Source organism: Pyrus communis, chromosome 6 (assembly GCF_963583255.1).
Source record: "Pyrus communis chromosome 6, drPyrComm1.1, whole genome shotgun sequence".
NCBI classification, from domain to species: Eukaryota; Viridiplantae; Streptophyta; class Magnoliopsida; order Rosales; family Rosaceae; genus Pyrus; species Pyrus communis.
In genome coordinates, this window is record NC_084808.1 from 23868086 (window position 1) to 23889357 (window position 21272).

The 21272-nt window shown below is 36.9% G+C and overlaps 3 protein-coding genes across 3 annotated transcripts; 1 reads left to right on the plus strand and 2 right to left on the minus strand.

Annotated features, from left to right (window-relative positions):
• Positions 1–2054: 2054 nt before the first annotated feature.
• LOC137736700 (glycosyl hydrolase 5 family protein-like) lies at positions 2055–6101 on the minus strand. Its single transcript, XM_068475935.1, has 4 exons — positions 5678–6101; positions 3952–4199; positions 3141–3661; positions 2055–2888 (listed from the first exon to the last, which is right to left on the minus strand). The coding sequence occupies exons 1-4, from the start codon at positions 6080–6082 to the stop codon at positions 2404–2406; spliced, it is 1659 nt and encodes a 552-aa protein (XP_068332036.1). The 5' UTR covers positions 6083–6101; the 3' UTR covers positions 2055–2403.
• Positions 6102–10438: 4337 nt separating this feature from the next.
• LOC137736712 (mRNA export factor GLE1) lies at positions 10439–16513 on the plus strand. The gene is made up of 15 exons (XM_068475949.1): positions 10439–10692; positions 10784–10951; positions 11055–11219; positions 11457–11577; positions 11859–12007; positions 12235–12406; positions 12826–13042; positions 13171–13277; positions 13688–13758; positions 14286–14367; positions 14653–14727; positions 14889–14966; positions 15651–15782; positions 15860–15982; positions 16068–16513. Coding segments are annotated over exons 1-15 (1935 nt in total). The 5' UTR covers positions 10439–10690; the 3' UTR covers positions 16341–16513.
• Positions 16514–16817: 304 nt separating this feature from the next.
• LOC137736715 (E3 ubiquitin-protein ligase RGLG5-like) lies at positions 16818–19909 on the minus strand. Its single transcript, XM_068475952.1, has 11 exons — positions 19558–19909; positions 19297–19381; positions 19048–19188; positions 18853–18966; positions 18676–18773; positions 18472–18551; positions 18276–18381; positions 18044–18171; positions 17640–17955; positions 17344–17400; positions 16818–17222 (listed from the first exon to the last, which is right to left on the minus strand). Exons 1-11 carry the CDS (start codon positions 19813–19815, stop codon positions 17142–17144), a joined length of 1464 nt encoding a protein of 487 aa, XP_068332053.1. The 5' UTR covers positions 19816–19909; the 3' UTR covers positions 16818–17141.
• Positions 19910–21272: the final 1363 nt, after the last annotated feature.

Consider the following 21272-nt stretch of genomic DNA (forward strand, 5'->3'; position numbering starts at 1 on the left):
AATTGTTTTTATTAAATTCATTTTTATAATTTGAAGACATAAAATCAATATTTTCGAAACTTTGTTTTAAATAATTAATTAACAATTGGTTTTAAATAGAAATTGTTTTAAGAATCATGTGAAGAATGACCTTGCTTGAGCCGACTATATTGTGATAACCTTGTTACTCTTGTAAGTATTTTAGATATTTTTATCCCTACTTTTTTAGGTGGTAAAAATCCTATCAATATACATTTATGAATAATACCTTGCACCTAACTTTGATGTATATATTCAACTCTTGCAACAAACATATTATTATTGTGCAAATATCATAAACGGAATTGTTTAATTTCTTATTTTTTATTTGAGGATGATCCCTCCAAAATATCATTAGAATCGAAAAATTGTTTAGTCATCCAAATGTATGAAGCAAGTTGACAATGTATGTACCAAATAACATATTTACGATAAACTGTCCAAGTATCTGATACAATTAAATGACTAAAAATCTAACATTTGAGTTCTAAAAGTATCTTTAGATGATGAATAACAAACAAGATCTTTGGTAAGTAAAACGAACCTTGAATTAATTTCCAATCACCAATTTTACATCAACTAATGAATTACATAATTTTACAGAGCAGCCTTACTTGATCAACCCTAGTATGTAATTAATTTCTTAATCTGCCACGACCAAATAGCTGGTAATTTCTTTACAACTATATGTTTGCGTCATTTAATATTGTGCAAGACATAGTAAGGAGCTGGTGGTTTTGGGCATGTGCAATAAGTTCCCTTGCACATGGCTCCAAATTTTAAATGACCCTAAAAATATGATATCATCTACGTATCTATTAACTTGCTTTGTGGTTAAAAACTTCGTACTTGGAAAATTTTCTAGGTTCTGAATAAGAGAAACATGACATCCATATGTAAAAGCGGACTTTTATGTTTTTGGTTTGGTTCTGCCTGCTTTATTCTAAATTGTCCTTATTAATACAACTATAGACATATAAATTAGCTTTGTAGCAGGAGTTTTTAATACAAGGGTCATTAAGTTAATTGCCTAAGTATATGAGCAACTGTGTTGATCTGGATAATGGGGCTTCTAGGAGTCGAAGTTGATTAAGAATTGGTGAATTCTAAACACGGCGGTGTTGATCTCCAAGAAGTGCTTCTTTAGTTTACTTTCGACAACGTTTGCATCACGGCTCATTAATTCGGATATGTGGTACAGCGGCCGGACTAAAGAACTAGAGAATAAAATATCATTATTAGGCCTCTTATTAGGTTTTCATTTTTAATGTACTTGTATTTACTATATACTGTACATTTAAGGATGAATGAAAAATAAGTTGAGCCAAGCACAATTTTTACATCTTCCAAATTCGATTTGAGCAAAAGTTGGAAGAAAAGCAGCTGCTTTTCAAGCGTAAGTGTGAAGTTTGCTTTTTTCCACCGCTAACTTTCAAAATAAGTAAAAAGTGGGAATTTTACCGAACAATCTAGCAACCTAACACTTTTTAAAAAGCAGTTCTAGGCCGAAAAAGCAGGCCCAAATCGTCACTAAGAGACATGAATGAAGGGTTACATCCGCATTTGTCTGTATTAGGACTTTAGGTGACCACTCCTGTAGCAAATATTGTATTAGAGCGCGGTTGTTACACAATGGAGAAGACAAAATAAAGCATGATTATTAGAATTTTATTCTCAATTGCTCGTCCTAATAAAGCATGAATTACAGTTGGAATATGATTTTTTTCTAATTACTTTCAAATCACCAATTTTACATGATCAAACCCTAGCTTGTAATTAATCCATGAACAATTTATGTTTTACAAACATATATTTGCGTCATTAGATATATTAGTTTGATACAGTTAGACGACTAAAAAAATTCTGATTTGAATGTTTTTTATAGCAATGATTGTTAAACGATGCTTAAGAAATTCAATGATTTTGATTATGAAAGTTTATGTTGAAAATACCTTATTCAACAAGGATGGACATGTTGCTCCACACATGGAATGAATGCAAATATTATCTATGCTTTGACAATCTCACGTCGTAAATTTGACAAAACAAATTACAATCATTGTTATATATTTTCCTTCTTACCTGTCTAGCAAACATGATCTTTGATATCCAAAGCAAACCCTAACTTTAGAATTACATTACTTTCCAATCATGATTTTACATCAACTAATAATGGATCACATAATCTTACAAAGCAGCCTTAATTACTTGATCAACCCTACTACGTACTTAATTTCTTAGTCTGCCATGACCAAATATTTATTTCTTTACACACACATACATACATATATATATAATTGCGTCATTTGGTATTGTATAGAAATATTAAGGAGCCTACACTTTCTTTCCTATGATGGCCAGTCCCTTGTTCAGTAGCTTCAGCCATTAGCTAGTTGCCTCAATCATTTGCACGACTGAGTTGAGCTTGAGCATGGGGCTTTTAGGCGACGAATTTATCGTGCTGTCGACAAGTTTGAACCACTGGCTTCCCGGGTCGCACGAACTATCTCTGCTCAAGCAGTTGCAGGAATTTGTGACAACGGTATTGCTGGAGTCTACGTCAAGGCAAACGTCGGTACCATCCATGGTCTTAGATTGGAGGTGCAACTTAGAATCCGAAACGATATCCCATTGCGAATTCCTGGTCGTGCAAAGTATCCCCACTGCTGCCCGCTTATTCAGTCCATCAGCTTGTATGCAGAAATACGTTCCTTTCAGCGTTAGGACCTTCCTCGTTGAATAGGTCCAGGCTCCAGTCTGAGAACATGGACCTAACTTCAAAGGGCCAATGAATCCGACTTTTAGGACGCACAGGCCTGTGGCTGGATGGAAAATGATTTTATGCATCCTGGATTGAGCTAAGCCTGGCCCTGCAATCAACACAAACACATAATAAACCTCTCCGACACAAGCGATATTCTACACCCATGTTTGCCACAAGCAAATTAGCGTCAACCCTCCAAAAATGAAACATATGGTTCAAATCTCTTCAATGAAACAAAGATTATGTGCTGCATCAGTGGCCTATGTGGGCGAGCAAGGTCCACATCTAATTAACCATTAGAAATCACATGCGTCTAACCCTAGCAAAATTAAACGAGGAAATTGAAACACGGTATTACCTTGCAAAGGAGATTGGAGGACAGAGAGTCTCTGAGTTAGGCTTGAATTCCTGATATCGCTCCAATCCCAGTTCAAGATTCCATAATACTCTTCCATACCCACCACACCTTGCCTTAAATAATAACTCCCAACCAGGGTCCACAGAGCAAAATCCACATCAAATTCAGCAGCAGCAGCCATGAAGCAGTTTAAGTACCTGTTGTCATTTACATTGGTGCCCCTGTGGTCCACCCCAAACTCACTCACAAACAATGGGAACCCATAGTCAAGCAAAAATCCTGACTTTCTCTTCACGTTATTGTATACTTGGCCGCACACTTGGTTGGGATTGCCGTTCTTCCACGCCTGCCCATCTGAAAATCCATACCAGTGCACTTCAAATACTGTTTTCCCGGCAAATGTGAGGCTCACGGGTCGTTTGGCGAGGAAAGATAAGTCCGTGTCAAAACTCAAGCCAGAGAGAATGACAAGCACGTCTGCGTTTGCCGAGTGCACCGCCTCAGCTCCTCTTTGCATGTACCTAAACAACGGATATTTCATACAAGTTACAAGTAATTACCATTAATTCGTTTTGATCAGTCGTATGCATAAAGAAAGACATCAATTATGCTGTACTAGGGAAAAACCCACTATCTACACTATTAAATATAAACCAAATAGGTTAGCCAAAATAATCCAGGTAAGATAGATATAACCCTAGGTTATGTATTGATGTTACAAAAATGCCATGTGAACCATGTGGGATAACTTATTCACTTATGTTATAATACGTGAATTCATTTTCAGCTGGAAATGAAATGACGCACTTACTTGTACCAGTCGTCAACATTCTGTTTGGGGCCTCGCAGCTCATTCCTCAAGCTCATGCCCACCACATTACCGACGCCTTTGAACAATGTGGCCATTCGAGTTAGGCCAGTGATCCAAAGGTCCGGGTTGAAATACTTGTCACCAAAGAAACCACTGTCGTCGTTGTTGTTGCAACACCACCCAGGATTGCTTAAGTGATTATCAAGTATAACCATCACATTGTTGCTCCCAAGACTAGAAACCACTGCCTAAACATATGAAAATAAACCAGTCATTATCTTTTATGAATATTAGAAATAGTAAATTATGAGGGAGTCCTTATTGTCACTCTAAAAACTTATAAAGCCATGTCATCTAAAACCTAAGACCCCGTTTAGTGTGTTGGATGAGGTAGGTTGTGATCAATTAAAATAGACTTTGAGTCTAGTCTATTGTTTGTTGTGTCAAAATGTGAGATGGATAGGAGTGCACATGATAGGTTATGAATCCATAATACAGTAACATATCCTCATACATGAGTTACAAGTCATGTCTTCCAGGTCTTTACCAATCCAATGTTATGTCTAATGCCCAATTCTATCCAGCCCACCATGGGCCCTAATCGTATTTCGCATGGCTGAGAAAAATTTCGGTTCATAACATGCCGGCATGGTTTTGATGCTTGTAGTACTCCACTTTAGTCCTTGTAATTTCAATTTTCACGACTTAAGTCTTTGTGGTGTATTAATTCTTGCAATTTAAGGACAACAACTTAATTGTCAATTTAGAACTCGTTTGAATGCGCTTTTCAAGTAACCGAAAGCGCTTTTAAAGAAAATATTTTTGGGTTCTAAAAGCACTTAAATGCTTCTGCAAAATGTCCCTGTTACATGCTTCTTCCAAGAAGCACTTTAAGTGTTTCTCCAGAATTTATTTGCATCTTTACTAAAGATTGATTCTAAAAACGTTTTCATCAAAAACGGTTTCAGTCATTTTAACAACACATCCAACGAGTCTTTATCTGATAAAATTAGCATGTGTGATATATAATGAGAGAAATTTTCTCCTTTACTAAAGTGCATCTTATCCCAAACTAAAAGGACATAAAATCATACTTTAGTTGTATTAAGTATATTATAAAATATAATATTTTACACATAAATTAATAACACAACGTAATAATATATAGATAGTTAAACAAAAAAAACTCCGGGGAATCCTCTGTTGAGCTCCAGCAAAAGACAAAATTGAATTATGCAGTTACTAAATGGCAGGTACAATGGCGGTGTACAATTAGGGTCACCATCAACCAAATTACTGTGTAATTTAATTTGATTTAGTAAAACAAAAATCACTCTTGATATTGCCGCCATAGACTAAAACAATAATAATTGAAACCACAGAGTTGAAAATTTGGTACCTGGGTAGGGACGGACTGACATCGATAGGTAATTCCGTACACACCAAATATTTATCACATGATACTCTTACGTGTAAACAATATAAGCCGTCGATCATGTTGACAAAAATACTCATTAAAGTATGATGATCATGACTAACGTGTCTTCACTGGAAAGTTATCCTCATAGCAACCAATCCATGAAATTAACTTAAGAGAGTACCTAATCCTACGCATGATTGTGGGGTCCATGCAGCATATCATGATTAAGCAAAATAAATAAAATAACCAGCATATTTTCTTTTCCTTTTTTTTTTCTGTTTGTTTCCCGGGAAAATCACAGCGTACCTGGTAAGCTTTCAAGAGGGGGAGATCGACGAGGGCGGGATTGTTGGACTGGATACCGGAAATGGAATCGAGAAGGCCGAGGCTCTGAAACGACTGCCGAACAGTGACAGCTGCCAGCGTTTCATTCGTGGCGAGGAGAAGCGGCCACGTCAGCCTGACGCAGTTGAATCCCAGCGACGCGATTCGCTTGGCGATTGCATCCACCGGCTGCTTGCTGAGGCCTTCGGCGACGACGGCGTCGAGATGCGACGCCCAGTTCACGCACGCCAGCTTCACGCGCTGCCCGCTCTCGTCGACGATCCATCGGGAGGAGGTGGAGAGTGGGAGAGCCGAGGCTGCAGGCGCGAGTGTGAGAAGGGAAATGATCGAGAGGAAGGAGAAGAGTGAGATGACTGGCTTTGCCATGGTTGGAACTTCGAAGGAGGATTGTTGAAAATATATGGGAACTCAATCTTCAATTTATATACTATGATTCAAAGGCCCACCACACTCATGTAGTACATATTTAAGAAAGATAATCAATTATTGCAAGGCTTTATATATATTTTATCAGGACTTATAGGGTAAAGAAATCTCATTTTATTCAAAAATAGTGATTAGTTGGGGGCTTATTTCATGTCAAATTTCACAATTCGAACTATTTATTTTGTAATTTTTTATTTATAGATCATTTTTTTTTTGTAAAAATTCAATTCAATCTTAACTATTTGTTTATATAATTATCACTATGAAATTTCATTGTTTCTTATAAAATAAAGTATTCTCCAGTTTCTTTAAATTCAATTTGATGTCTCAAATATTTTTTATTTAGCTAATATTTTGAAAGAACGATATGTGAGGTGCAACTTGAAAAATAAACGGTTTGGATCGTTAAATTTCGATGTGATATGTGCCCTACAACCACAACTAATACCTTCTTTTTTTTTAAAAGAAAAAAAAGAAAAAAAAAAGATTTCGTCCCTTAAACCATCTTCAACCATTGGGTTAAAAAAATTTAATCCAGAAACATTTTTCTGCTCCAACCCTTTTGGGTTAAATTTTTAGCACGAGATTATTAAAGAATAAATTTAGGCTATTTTTTAAAAGTAACTTATTTAAAAAAATAAAAAAAAGAAGTTATGTAGACTATCTTAATTTATCTTATGAACATTTTAACTTAAAAATATTTAGATTTCAATTAATATTGAAAAATCACTAAACTGAGACCATGAAATTCATGGAACATTATGAAACAAAATTTTCAATTGTTTTAGCTGTTGGATTTAATTTTGGGCTATTAGATCTTTTTTTACCATTAAATTTGATCATACTAGATCTTAGCAGTTGAACTCAATGAATTCATAAATATAAAACTAAAAATTAAATAAATTTGAATATGGAACGTTACCAAATGTCCATTTGAATATGTGTCGTCCAATTGAACCCAAGAGCCGTTGGGCTCATTATTGTGGTCGACAAGCCCACAAGGGTGGGCTCTTGCCCTGGTAGTGTGGTGTTGGGGCACGTGAAGTTCCGCGTCTGGCTTTCAAATGGCCGCTTCCATTCACATGTGGTGGGCCAGCTCACTAATTCAGTGTGGTATCCTGACCAAAATTTGGCCCAAAAATAAGTTTTTGGTTAAAATTCATATTTGGCCCAAAGGTTAGAGCAAGTTGGAGTGAGTTTAAAATCTAAAAGTTGAGTTTTACTCCAAGAGTTGAGATAGGTCTAAAAGGCATCGTGTATTTTATTATGCCAAGTATAATTGAAGAAAAATTGTGGTTAATAAGTTAATATATAAAATTTATTCATGTTATATTTGAAGAAAAAATTGTAATTAATAAGTTAATAATATAAAATTTATTCATGTTATATATATGTTATTTGCCATAAAGAGATAACGTTTGATGCGTTATCGGTTCCGTTGATGTTGGAATTGGAAACACGGCAAGTCATAGGAAGTTTTCACGTACGAGCAAGTATTAACGAAGCAAAAGCAACGCCAAGAATATGTAACAAGACCAACAAACCCTTTAACTTATGGAATGACGAGCATCAAATGGTGCTTGGACTTTTTGGTCTTTGACACACTTGCAAGGCATGCCACACATAATGCTTAAATATTCCTTTCCTTTCAAGATATCAAATTTTCGACTGAATTTTCTTGGAATTTCTTGTTCATAACTATTTTAGCACTGACAGAGCCACATTAAGGGCTACCTTAGACTATAGCCTAGGTAGCTTTTGGTAGAAAATAAAATGTAGACCACTATATATTTAGTTATTGTTCGAATTCTCTTGGTTTAATTATATAATACAATTTACAAACTATCTCTTTTTCTCATCGCTTCATGTACATGTACAAGTTTGAATTTGTTTGAATAACGAAAATTCTTGGCTCACCTTATAAAAATTTTCTTAAGCTAGCTAATACTGTGAAAAATACAATATCACGTTTCTTTTTTTTTTTATAAAGATTTCATCTTTAAGCTAGCCTAACCGATGAAAATTTTATAACTCTGCCATTGTATTTTAGTTCACGTGCAAAGATATGGACATATTATTTTGGCCAACTAAACGCTCAAATCACATTTACCATTCACTACTACATTCGCCAACTTTAAATACAAAGGAATTCTACGTGCATGAGTAGGGTCTATCTCTATTATAGAAATAAGCATTCAAAGAGGATACGACATCAAACACGAAGGATATGAATCACAGGTGAAAGGGTGTGACATGATATAACGAGTGAGAGACATCCAGACAAACCATGTGGTCTTGGTGTTCACACTATAGTTTTTTATCCTATTTGGGAGTGGTATTAGAAGCGGATGCACATTGGGACCTAGTTGGTCCCATGACCACTCGAAGTTTTATGAAATGTACATGTGAAGGTCTTTTGAAGACCCTCTGAGTGTTTTGTATAGGTCCCTTTGCACCTACAATGTGTTTGATGTAATACATGATAGGCATATTTCAACAAGTTGTGTGGACAAAACTCGACAAATTCTCTCGAAATCACTCATCAAGGGTTTGACATATATATATATATATATATATGTATATGTATATATTTGCATTCATCTTCTATCTAAAAAACTTGAACATTTAAAACTAGGACCACCCAAGATTCGAATTCTAGATCCGCCACTGAATGGTACGCAATGCAATAAGTGAAATGTGGTACAAATGCATTATTGTTTCTTTAGCCATACTTACTTGCTTGGAATACGAGAAGTAACGAGAGATAAGGATACAAAAATGTTACTTAGTTGTTCATATATGAGAAAAACAACCCGTATTTGCTACACGATGTGGGATGTTAGGTGTTCGCATAGACAGACAATAGTCAAGCCGACAAATATCGTCCGGATCAGACCCTATAACACTAAATGTAACTACACCAACGGCCCAGTTATAGGCCCACAGAGCAGGGGTGCATTGCAGAAGCATTAAAATCTACGGGAGAAATTGATATTTTCGTGAAAGTCAAGGGGTCAAATTTATATCGCATAGGTCAAGCGTAGACCTGTAAATGGGTCAGGTTGATTAAGTTTGGGTCTGGTTGGGTCATCCGAACTTAACCCGTTAAGCTTAATAAGTCACCCGTTAACAATTTTTTTTGTTTTTTTTGTTTTATTTTGTTTTTTTTTTTTTTTTTTTTACATTTTGCATTCCAATACAAATTACACATCTTTTACCCAAAACTACAAACATTATATATATATGCAGGGATTGAAGTACATACACTGTGCAAATGTTTTGCACCTCGACCTGAAACCGAGTAACTTGCTTCTCAATGCAAATTGTGACCTTAACATTTGTGGGAAGATCTTTAACAGCAAAAGCACAATTGAGTGTGTGATGGGATGGAGAAGTGGGAAGATCTCTCTCTATCTAACTTGCAAAGGAAGAAAACGAAAGCACAATCACACACAAAAAGCACCATTTGCATACACAAAAGCACAATCGCTATCGAAATCATCAAACACAAATCAACTAATTCCAAATTAATTCGAAGCTCATCTGAAGAGTACCACCTCAAACCAAGCTCAAGCAAAAACTGAGAAAATTAGACAAAAAATATAATCTACAAAAACGAAAAGTAATCGCCATGGAAGAAGAGGTGAAAGGGAATCGGAACTTACCGAAGAGAGGGTGGCAGAACTTAGTGAACGGCAGCCAACTTTGAGGAAGAAGCTGAGGGAAAGAATGGCAGCCACTCAGTCTGGGTTCTAACATGAGAGAACAGAGAGAGCTAGGTTTTTCTATTCTAACTATGAAATTACACAAAAGTCCTTAATGGGTGTTAATGGGTTTCGTGGGTTGACCCAAAATGATCTGTTAACAACCCAACTCGTTAAGGACTCACCCAAATACTAGTTTTAACGGATCGGGTTCAAAATGCCAGCCCTAGTCAAGGGATCAATATTATGTGCTTTTAAAATTGGGAACTTTAACGAAAAATTTCTAGTACTATTTATTTTAATGAAAAATCATATTTTTACATTAAAAAGTCAATCCTGATACTATGCATTTTACCTTTTATTTTGCCCTTATAGTTAAAACTCAAAGTTTTCAAATCTTTTTCATTAATTTTCTTTTTAAAATAACTAAAAACGTTTTTAGAGAAAATATTTTTACGTTTCAAAAATACTTAAAAATATTTTCTGTAGAATCACCTATTATGTGTTTCTTCTATAAAGTACTTTAATTACTCCTCCAAATCGTTACTAAATATTATTCTAAAAACATTTTAAAAGCAGATAATTGGTTGGTCGTCCATTATCTCACCAACGGTCCGATTCCTAACCCAAACGCCACCGTCTTGAAGTGTGCGAGAGACGAGGGCGAAGGGGCCGACTCTGTAAATCCCAAATCCGAAAGTTCAATTCGCGGGTTCTAACCCCTTCCCCGGAATCTCAGACCCACCGGTTCCGATTTCTCCAATAGGCGGTTCAGTTCAAATTTCCACATATATCGCCGATTAGGGTTTTTCGCCGTCGAAGCTCTGAATTGGAGTATTAGACGATGTAAGTTCTGTTCATTTCTTTTAATCTTTTGAATATATGTTTTGATTTTTTTTATTTTTTTACGAATTTTTGTGGGTATATATGAATTTAGGGGAGCTTTGAAGCTGGAGCTTCGTTGTCCCCAGACAGTCGATGGAATTTCAGTTGATCCTATGCCTGATTGGAGCTTCGAATCTCTTCTGTCGGAGCTAGACGCATTGGAACAAAAGATCAGTAGCTCTTCCAAGGTTTCGGGGTCATTTACAAAGGAAAAACCGCGGTGAGTGCGTATTTAATTTGAGTGTTTTTGGGATTCGTCCGCCGCGAATGGCGGTGTTATTCGCTGGTCTGAGTTTTTTCTTGGGGTCTGCGCCTTTGTTTAGAGATTTCTCGAACTCGAAGAGTAATGGGAGAACTTCTGCTAGCCCGTTTGTTATGCGCGTCCTCGAGGATGAGATGGACAGCACTGACGATGATGAAGATGAGGAGGATAATGATCGAAATTTCGTTGGTGCCAAACGGTTTAATTTCGATGACCTCTATCTCAGGTGTGCAATTAAATTACCCATTTGTATTCTTTCATACAATGCCAATATTTGATTGTTTCGCTTCTCTATTGTGAACTTGACCAGGCTAAGCATGACATAACCATCGAAGATACCTGTTATTTTCCGTCTTTGTGGATTTCTATTGAAGCTTTTGACTCAAATGTTGTATAGTGATATTACGTTCTCATCTCCCATATTACACAATAGGCTGATATGTGGTTTTGCTTTATCTTCCAGTGATAGCGATGACTCTAGTGACGAGTCATCTCTTGAAGCCCAACCTTACCTGATGGAGAAGGTTGAACCGGGGGAAAGTAGTTTGTTCGAGCTATCCCGTGAACATCAGTTCAGAGTGAAGGTCTGTAGCTACGTAACTGGTGATGTCTGTGTTGTTTCACTTATGTTTGATTTATTCTAGTTTTTGATAATTATTGTCTACTCAATAGATTGAGATGTGTAGCTCTCGAGTATAATTGACACATTTGTGCGTCCATTGTGATTTAAAAATGGTTGCCCCTCATTTCTAATCCCACTTCCCCGTGTCTTCAAACAGTTTTGATTAATAAAACTTATGGAAGAAGGTATAATGTGATTTAAGTTTTGTGTTACAGCTGACAATTGTAATTCATTAATTTACAGGAAGTTATTAGAAACCAAATATCAGCACTAGAGGCAGATCTGAAAACAGAAAAGGAAAAGTCTATTTCTGCACTTGTTCGGGTTCAAAAGTACAGAGAAGACAGATGGGAAATGGAAAGAAATCTTGATACTCAAAATCAACGCCAGATGTAAGCTTGCACATTTCATTTTTTTAAGCGCATCTTAATATGGTACTCCAAAATTTCTGTTCATGGACTATCTATTCTGCTAGTCTTGGTTGAGATATATGTGTGCGTGTGTGTGTGTGTGTGTGTGTGTGTGTGTGTGTGTGTATTGTTATTAAAAGTGTTATTCATTTCTTTTTGGTATTAGCCACAATATATCATTTTTAACAGTTTACTATGATCATCTGTAGAGCAGAAGCACTTGATAATCACTTGAATGCTATCCAGCGGGACCTTGAAATCAAATCTCAAATAGAAGAAAGAAAAATAAGAAATGATGCAGCTTATGAAGAAGCTAAAAGAAAGGAAAAGGCTCGCCAAGAAGAAAAACTTAGACAGGAACGAGCTAGAGCTGAAGCTGAGGTTTTTTTTATTTCGCCTTTTTTATATCCTTATGGTTTTGTTGGTTAATTTGCGTAAACAATGGCCCCATTATGTTACTGCATTACATAACCATTTCTATTTTTGATGCGTTGAGATTATGTCACTCATTTTAGGTTTTCATTTCATGTAAGAACCGTTTCAGTGAACTTTAGGGAACTTGGTTAAAAGCTAGAGTTCCACGCTAACTGGCTCACCATGCTTTTTGTATAAGAACATTATCTTGCATGTACAACCATTAACTGAGATAAGCTATCTTAGTTAATCTTGGTTCGCTAATACCACTCATCTGCAATGTTATTTTTTTTTTCTTTGCCTCTATTCATTCTTTTATTTCTCTAGGCAGCACTCTGTATGTAGATTTATACTAAGTTCATAATAAGATAATGTTCTCAATACAGGCAAAAAGAGTGGAGCAAGCAAAAAGAGACGAGGATGCTAAAAGAGCTGCTTTGGAAGCTCAGAGCAGAGCAGCTAAAGAAGCTGCAGAAAGAGAAGCTTCTGAAATCTCGAAGAAGGCTGATTCTGGAGCGGCACAAGAAGAAACTAACAGGGCTCAAATAAATGCCAATTTGGGACCTTTAACTGTGCAGTCCAATGGACAACTATCAGCAGCAGGTATTATGATGTAGATTGATTGGAAAGAAAAAACTTTGTGACACCCATGTTTTGTCTATTGCCCTTTCAATTGGTTCCTTCAAGAATCTTCCTTCATATGATGCATTAACTGGGCTACGTCATGGCAGGTAAGATAAAGGCAGCAGAAAGTGCTCTAAAGTTAGAGCAGCGAAGACTACAAATGCTTAAACAGTTAGAAGAAGAAAACCAGGCATTGACATTACGTTCCAACCAGGTCTGCTGGCACACATTGAGCTTTGAAGTCTTTATTCTATTTTTTTTTTTCCGTGAACCAAGTATTTTTGCTTCTGTATTTGTTATTTGTCTACCGCTTACTGACATCGAATAGAATTTATAAAATTATAATAGGTTTTGTTTGAACCTTGGCGTGTGGAGATCAATGTTAATGTATATTTCCATTTATTCTGTTCCCTTGTTCCTTAATATATCATTCTCTTGTTTATATTGTTACTCTTGTAATATTGCCTATTATAAACGATGATTATTGTTGTGTTACTTTTTTGTCTTTATTATTGTATTGCATCCAAAGTTTGGATAAAGCCATGTTATTTGAACTTTATTTTTTATACGTTTCTTTGCGTCCATTATGTTAGTTTGTCATGTCATGTCTTTTCTTTTTGTTAGGATTTCGCGAAGATTGAGAGGCAAATTTCTAAGTTGATACGCCAAATTACAGGAACAAAAGATAGTGTCAGGTAAGGTGGATGCGGGATGGGATGCCTTCAATTATATAACGTGGCTTGTTGACATTTGTTTGATCTTATATTTATTCTGCTGTACTGTATTGAGCATTGCTGCACATGAGGTAACTACTTTCACTGGTAGAGGACTTGGAATGTGCATTATGCTTGTGAAATTTCTCCAAAAGGCTCAATAAAATCTGTTCTGGCTTGATGTTTGCTACAAGTTGGGATATTTATTGGCAAATTAACCATTCTTCATATGTTTTCTCTTCTCCCATGTTGACAACCGAGCCTATGCGGGATCAGCTGCTAAACCCTAGTCTTGCACATGTACTATCTAGAGCAATATCTTCATCCAGTTCACTTGCTATTGTAACTTTCCCATTTATCTTCTTTTCTTTCAAAAAATAACTATAACTGAAGTAGTGTTGTTGTAAAACTGAGAATTTTTATATGTCGAGGTACTTAATTGATTATCGTTGAAATTCTTGCTCGTAATGCAATGAGATTTTTTACATTCTAAGACGTACCTTTTTCAGACAAAAAGCAGATGAACTATTCAATATCTTTAATGATGCTCGTTGCCCCCAATCTATCAGCATCGCAGCGTTTGCAAAGAAGGTAATGTCACTTTTTTGAGTTCAGTGACAAAATGTAGAGTTTACCATCTAGAATATCAGAATTCTCTATCTGATGGAAAGCTTCAGAATTTCATTTTTCTAGGGTATTTCTTGGAGACCAGGTGGAGCCAATTTTGAGAAGCTCCATCATTCCACAAATATTTTATTCCTAGTCATTCTACATGTGGACTGCGTCCGTTATGTTTTTTTAACAATATATTTCCTCTTATGGAACTGGTACTAATGTTTATGCTCAATGGTTTGCACATTTGGAAATTAATTACAGGTTGTCTCCAATTGTGAAACCCCGCGTAATGCTGCTTTTGCGTGTGGCTATGTCATTGTTCTTGTTACTTCAAAGGTACAGCACGATGATAGAGCGCCACCGCCGCCGGGGGGTGGGGGTGTGGGGGGTTAATGAAAGATACTTCCATTTCCTTTCGTAGTATGCTCAGTTTCATGTCCCAGAATGAATCGTCTTTTTCTTTTCTCTAGTATGATATTTTTGTACATTTGAATCAGGTTCCGCAGGCGATGGATCTTATCCTTGCCGAGTTACACAGAGCTTGCATCTATACAGTTCCAAAACACTACTCGCAGGTGATTCAAATCTCAAGTCTCATTCCTTTCTTTTAAGAAGGGGAGAAAAAGGGGGTGGGGTGGTTCCTGAATGATCCTTACCCCATCTGGATCAGAATAACTCACTGCCGGCACAAGTTTGCCTTCTCTCCAGTTTCTATGATTTTCTGTATAATCAAAATTAAATTTTCACCCCCCTTCCTTTGTCAATTTAAAGAGGAGATCCGGCAGTTTCCAATCTTTTTAAAATAATCGGGCTCATAGCCTCCACTCGGGAAATGGGAGAGAGATCAAATCGTGCGGGAGATGGGGTTTGGAGTCTATTGGGACTGTCTGATTCCGGTTAAGTAAACCGGATCCAACCGAATTGGATCCAATCAAACAGGGTCAAATAAAACCGGATCGGATGAATTGGGTCAAACCAAACCGGCCGGACCGAACCGGTCCCACCAAATCGGGTCGGGCCGAATGAACTGGATCGACCAAATCGGGCCAACTGAACTGGGTCGAGTCGAACCGGGTCCGACCGAACTGGGTCGACCCAACCCCCAAAACTCCAAAACCCCTAAACCACTAAATCCCTAACTCCTAAACCCCACCCCCACCCTACACCCTACAACCCTTAGGATGTCATATCTGTTTTTCTTTATCTAGGTGGGAATTTAATTTTTCTGGAAATGCATCTCGACATTTCTTTTACTGCAGTCAGCATTCCAATCACAAGAGGCCTATTATAAAGCAATTGGATTCAAAGAAGACGAAGGAAAGATTGAAAATGTTGACAATTATTTGGCACGATTAGAATCCTATATGAAACTGTATGGGGCACTGATTCAGGTTTGGCTCTACGATCTTGCTGCTTGGATTTTTAATGTTTTCTTGGCATCTTTAAGTTACTCGGTCTTTTTTTGCAGACGGAAATTGCTAGGGTCGAAAATGCGCATGGCCTGAGAGAAGGTTGGGCATGGATGGCGAGGTTTTTAAATGCTCTCCCTGCCAACAGATACGCTGCTGTTGCGCTTAAAGCATTCCTATATGTAAGTTGTTACAGAAGTTAAATATTCTTTGTAGAGAAAAAATGGGACAAATATCTTTATGCTAAATGGCTCGATGCTTTAACAGACGGCAGGGTACTCTCTCTTCAAAAAGTACAAATCCCAATTCAGGAAGATGCTGAATATCATCTCGGACAACTTCCTGAAGGCACTAAAAGAACGACAAGATTCAAATCTGAACTCGGTCATTGCCGAAATCGAGGCGTTCATAAAGGACAACGAATTCCATCGTGAACCTGAGGGAAGGACCCTGTTGGGGTCCTTGGAATCAGACGCCTATGTTCCTGAAGTTGATTACCAACATTCAAATCAGTATTCGTACGGCGGATACCGCTACTGATTGTATTTGTATGTACGGCGGATACCGTCTTCCGTGATTCCTGGAGGATCTGTTGAAGAATGTTTTACCGTTATTGTAAGTCAAGCTAATTGTATTCTTGGTAGTTACGAAAAGTGTAAGGATACGTGAATTTTGATGAGGGAAATTTGCATAATCTGCCCTAACATTCTGCGAATTTTGAACGGGATTCCGATCGGGGATTTGAATTTGGGTGTTTCCGAATTGATTCTGTACTGATGGTAACCCCATCTTGTTCTGAGCCAAGAACAAATAAACCAAGACAGCCTGCTACACGTCCCGGAAATGCTAGGATGATGCTGGCCATCATTTCGGAACATTTCATGCCTGCACTAAAAGAACAACTAGGTTCGAAGATGAACCCGGTCGCGTGAATGAACGGGGGTTGGATGTGTGGCCAAGGATCCCGGTTATACTATACACCGATGCATACCAGAAAATCCTCTCTGAACATCAATGGTATCTCACCACTGTCATCTAATCATTAATCAGGAAAAAAATTGCAGTGATTCAACATCAAGTATCAAAAACTCACTCTCTTTCGAATCTCAAAACTACTGTCACACTAGAAAACCTGAAATTCTTTGTATACAGTTATAAACAAGGTCATCAAGCACGACAAATCAGGCGGTTCATATATGAGACACAGGCTTCCAAGGTGCAAGAACACGCATCAACTAAGATCGTCCGCTCCTGCACGTCACATAAGTTTCCAGCATTGTAAACCATTTGATCCAGCTTTCATGGTAAATTTTTTCAAAGATGTGCATAAAACACACATGACTAGTAGAGTCTTATTCTAGTTTGGATTCCGCTCCGGCAAATCGGGCACGACTGAAGGTCTTCTCCGCAGTCGCAACAAGTCTGCCACACAAAAACGAAGGCACAACTTAGGACGAAGGAGAAAAAAGCACTTTACTTGTAACTTGCTTGCATAAATCAGAGGTTATGAAAGGATTGCTATTTCGCAAAGAAAATGGTATACCTGGTGCCCACATCCGAAGGCCATGTCCTTTGGATTAGTAAGACAAATAGGGCAAACCTGTATAAACAAAAATGAGATCAAGTTGAATGCATATAGAGGAGAAAGTAAACAAATTGCAGTATTTAAAGAGCAGGTGCTTTTTCGGAAAGCGCTCTGAAAGCACTTGAATTTTCAATAAAAGTTTTGCTGTGCCTTTAACAAAAAAAACTCCCAATAGAATGGCTTACGAGCAGTAGTGTTTCCTACATGAACATTACCAAACTCGAAATTGATTTCACTTAAACGTATTTGAATACCTGACTATCATATCCCGTATAAGATGGTGCGCTGGCTCCTGCATTATATCCAGCATATCCTGGATGAGAAGGTGTGCTGGCTTCTGAGTTATATCCAGCATATCCTGGATGAGAAGGTGTGCTGGCTCCTGAGTTATATCCAGCATATCCTGGATGAAAAGGTGTGCTGGCTCCTGAGTTATATCCAGCATAAGGAGCTGATCTCTCCTGAAAACTATTGCTCGAGCTGAAACGTCTTGAGTTGCTGCCTGCTGAGACTGCACCATTATGGGGAGGAGGAAGGGGAACCCTGTTTGGACAATTCCCGTTGCGTCCTCTGGTTTTTCAAGGCAAATCATTCTCATGTTATTAACATGCTCGCGTAAAACTGGTAAAAGTTCATACATTAAGCTGCAAGTTTTTACCCCAATATTCCAAGCTCTAGGGTTGCTTTGTACTGAGAAGGTATTTCCATCAAGGCTGCAAGAGCAAACTCTCTCTGCTTTCTGGATATATCTACATTCCTTGACATGATTTCGGTAAAATTCACAAACTGCGTGGACAAAGAACAACGGTTCCTTCAGAATCAAGTAAGCAAACTTCTAGGAGTCAACCATGTTTTCGAGAACTAATTGATGTTAGAATGTGTCTGATCACCTGAAAATTATCAAATGCTCGAGCAGGAATATTGTCGTCGAATTCCCTCATCATGTCCCAAGGGCCATCTCCGACTCCCACTAAGACTATAGACAATGGGTACTCGCTGCAAACAAACAGGTCAGAAACCGAAAAAACCAAACTACAAAATATTCGCTGTAAGCATGTAAAATAATGTGTTTCTGTGAAAGTTTACCTTGCTTTTACAATTGCATCAACTGTCTTTTGTTCTTGTGAGCTGAGATGACCATGATGCGTATCAACACTTCTTGTCACCTAGGATTGAAAAAACAATTCAATACTTGAACAAAGAAAGATGCTGCAGATTGTTGCTTCTGATCATCTTGCTCAATTTTTTGGATGATTCATGTTGAAATAAAGTAGGTTAAAATCGAATTACCTGCCCATCGGCAATGATCAGCAAGACATGGTACTGGCCTCCGCTTTCCTCGACAATAGTCATGGCCATCTCAATAATGGGTGCAAAAGATGTAGGTCCTGCAACAAGGGACCAAATATTGATTTTGTAGCAATAGTAACATTTTGGCAACCTAAGTGTAATGACTAGAGGCTGCACCTGCAAGTCGAAGATGGGGAACGATCTCTCTATATCGCGTCAATACTTCCTCGAATCCATTACAGTTTTGGTCGTCCTCATAGAAACTGAAGACGTCCTGGTCATGCGTAGATGCTACAAGAATACACATGAAAGTTGTCATTCACATGATCCAAATAGTAGTAGAAATAATGCAGAAGACAGTTCTTTGTTTACCATCTCCAAATCCAAAGCACGGAATCAGGTTATCTTCATCAAAGACAGATAGTGTTTTCCCGATAATTGAGATCGCTTGTTCATAAGGATTTTGAGCATTTCCAATGTGATGCAAGCTTTTCCGGTGAAATGACCTCGAACCTGTACAACCCGAAGGAAAGGTGGAAACAAAGCTTAAGCATATTGCATTATTCCTTCAACTGATATTCTGTGACCAAGGAAATTCTTAGAATTAAAATAATACTAAACCTGTCCACTCATTGCTCTTTGTGAAATCAATACCAACTATCAGATTAGACGACTCTAGGCCAGCTTGTGAAAGAGCAGCAGTAACCTGTGGTCAATTAATATTCGGTAAATTATCCGCATATAGAACTGGTTACAAAGTTTTAATAAAAAACGTAACTGAAGGGATACTAAACCGTAGTTTATATACAACATGTGCTTAAAGCAGGGCAGAACAAAAACATGCTACATGTATATATATATATATATATATAAACTTCTGACCTCATCCAAAGAACGATAATTATCAGCAATCCTTGAGTAACTTTTATGCAAAGTCCTTCGATGCTGGGGAGCTGTAACTGGCTGAGACACACGGTTAAAAGATGGCGAAGGAACGTAGCGATGCTGCGGTGTATGATACGGGTTGTGTGGAGGGTGTGATGGCTCAGAGTAGCCATGCTGATTCCATGAAGAAGTTGCAGTTGATCCTCTGTGCGAAAACTGTCTCACAATCGAATCTTTCGAGCTTTTTGCTCCCATCAGAAAGTAGAATCTGCAGAAGAACCCTTCTGAATAATGCGGCAAACGCTGTGTTCTTCTTTCTTCCTCCAAAGCTGAAGCAGTTCAAATGTCAACCTGCATATATATAGCTATATGAATAAAACACCTCGACGACCTTCACATCAATATTATAGCTTCATTAAAATAATAATAATAATAATAATATTAATAAAGGTTGCTATTTCACCAAAGAGAGATTATATTCATAGACCCAAATTACTTTTCTCACACTCTTTTAATTTTTTAATATTTTTTACACACCATGAACACTTGATAGAAAAATTAAAAAAAATAAAAAAAATGTACGAGAAGTAATTTAGGGTATGTGAATATAATCTCCCTTCACCAAAAATCATATGTAAAGCTGCTATTCCTCTCTTCTATTTTTTTTTTTTTTTTTTTGCTTTTTGTTTTTGTTTTTGTTTTTGTTTTTTTTTTTGTTTTTTTCTGAAAACTGAGTAATGCTTGAAACTCCACAATATTATAAACTATAAGGACGAGAATGTAGCACGAAATCCCGGTGGAAAATAGTCACAAGAAACAAATAAAGACCAAGAACATTTAGGCAACGGAAGGCGACTTATTCAAACAAGCAATTGATTAGAAGAAGCTTCATCGTTTACTTTTAATTTTCCACCAAAACTTAGGGTGTGTATTCAATTGAGAATTTAAGAGACTTTAATGGATTTTTATGGAGTTTAATTGATTTGTAAAGATTCTATATAAAATTTTGATTCAATTCTCTCGAAATCTCATGGGAAAATATGAGATTTATGGATACTTAAAATACACTACGAAATCTCTCTAATTCCCTCTAATTCCTCAACTTTCTCAAATTCTTTAAAATCAATTTCTAATTGAATACACCTGGAATATTATAAACTTCTTTAAAATCATAATTGAATACACTCGGATTTCTAAGGATTTTAATAAACTATCTTAAAATTCTAATTGAATACATCTTTAATTTCAAAGAATCACTTAAAATCTTGATTGAATACCCCTAAATTCATTAAAAGAATTTAAATCTTTCAAAATCCGAATACACCTCTCTTAAAGTCAAGTTAGCTGCAGCAAGCACACAATTAAATACACCTCCCTTAGAGTCAAGTTAGATGCAGCAAGCACATCAGGAAACTCCGAGGCAATTGATGGAAGATTTAAATGAAAACCAAGGTTCTGACCCTCTCTCTCTCTATATATATATCTCTATGTATCTATATTATTACACATATATATATGTATGTGTGTGTATAATTAGAGTCCGTTTCAATGAACGAAAAAGAGTCCGACTCTTAATAAATAAATGCAAATGGCGCTTCGCAGAAAACAATCATGCATAACTTTGTTTCTTTGGTTAGACAAAGTGATATTCTAACTTATTCAAATTTGCTACTTTGTGTATGGTGGTTGGATATTGTAATTAATCTAATATA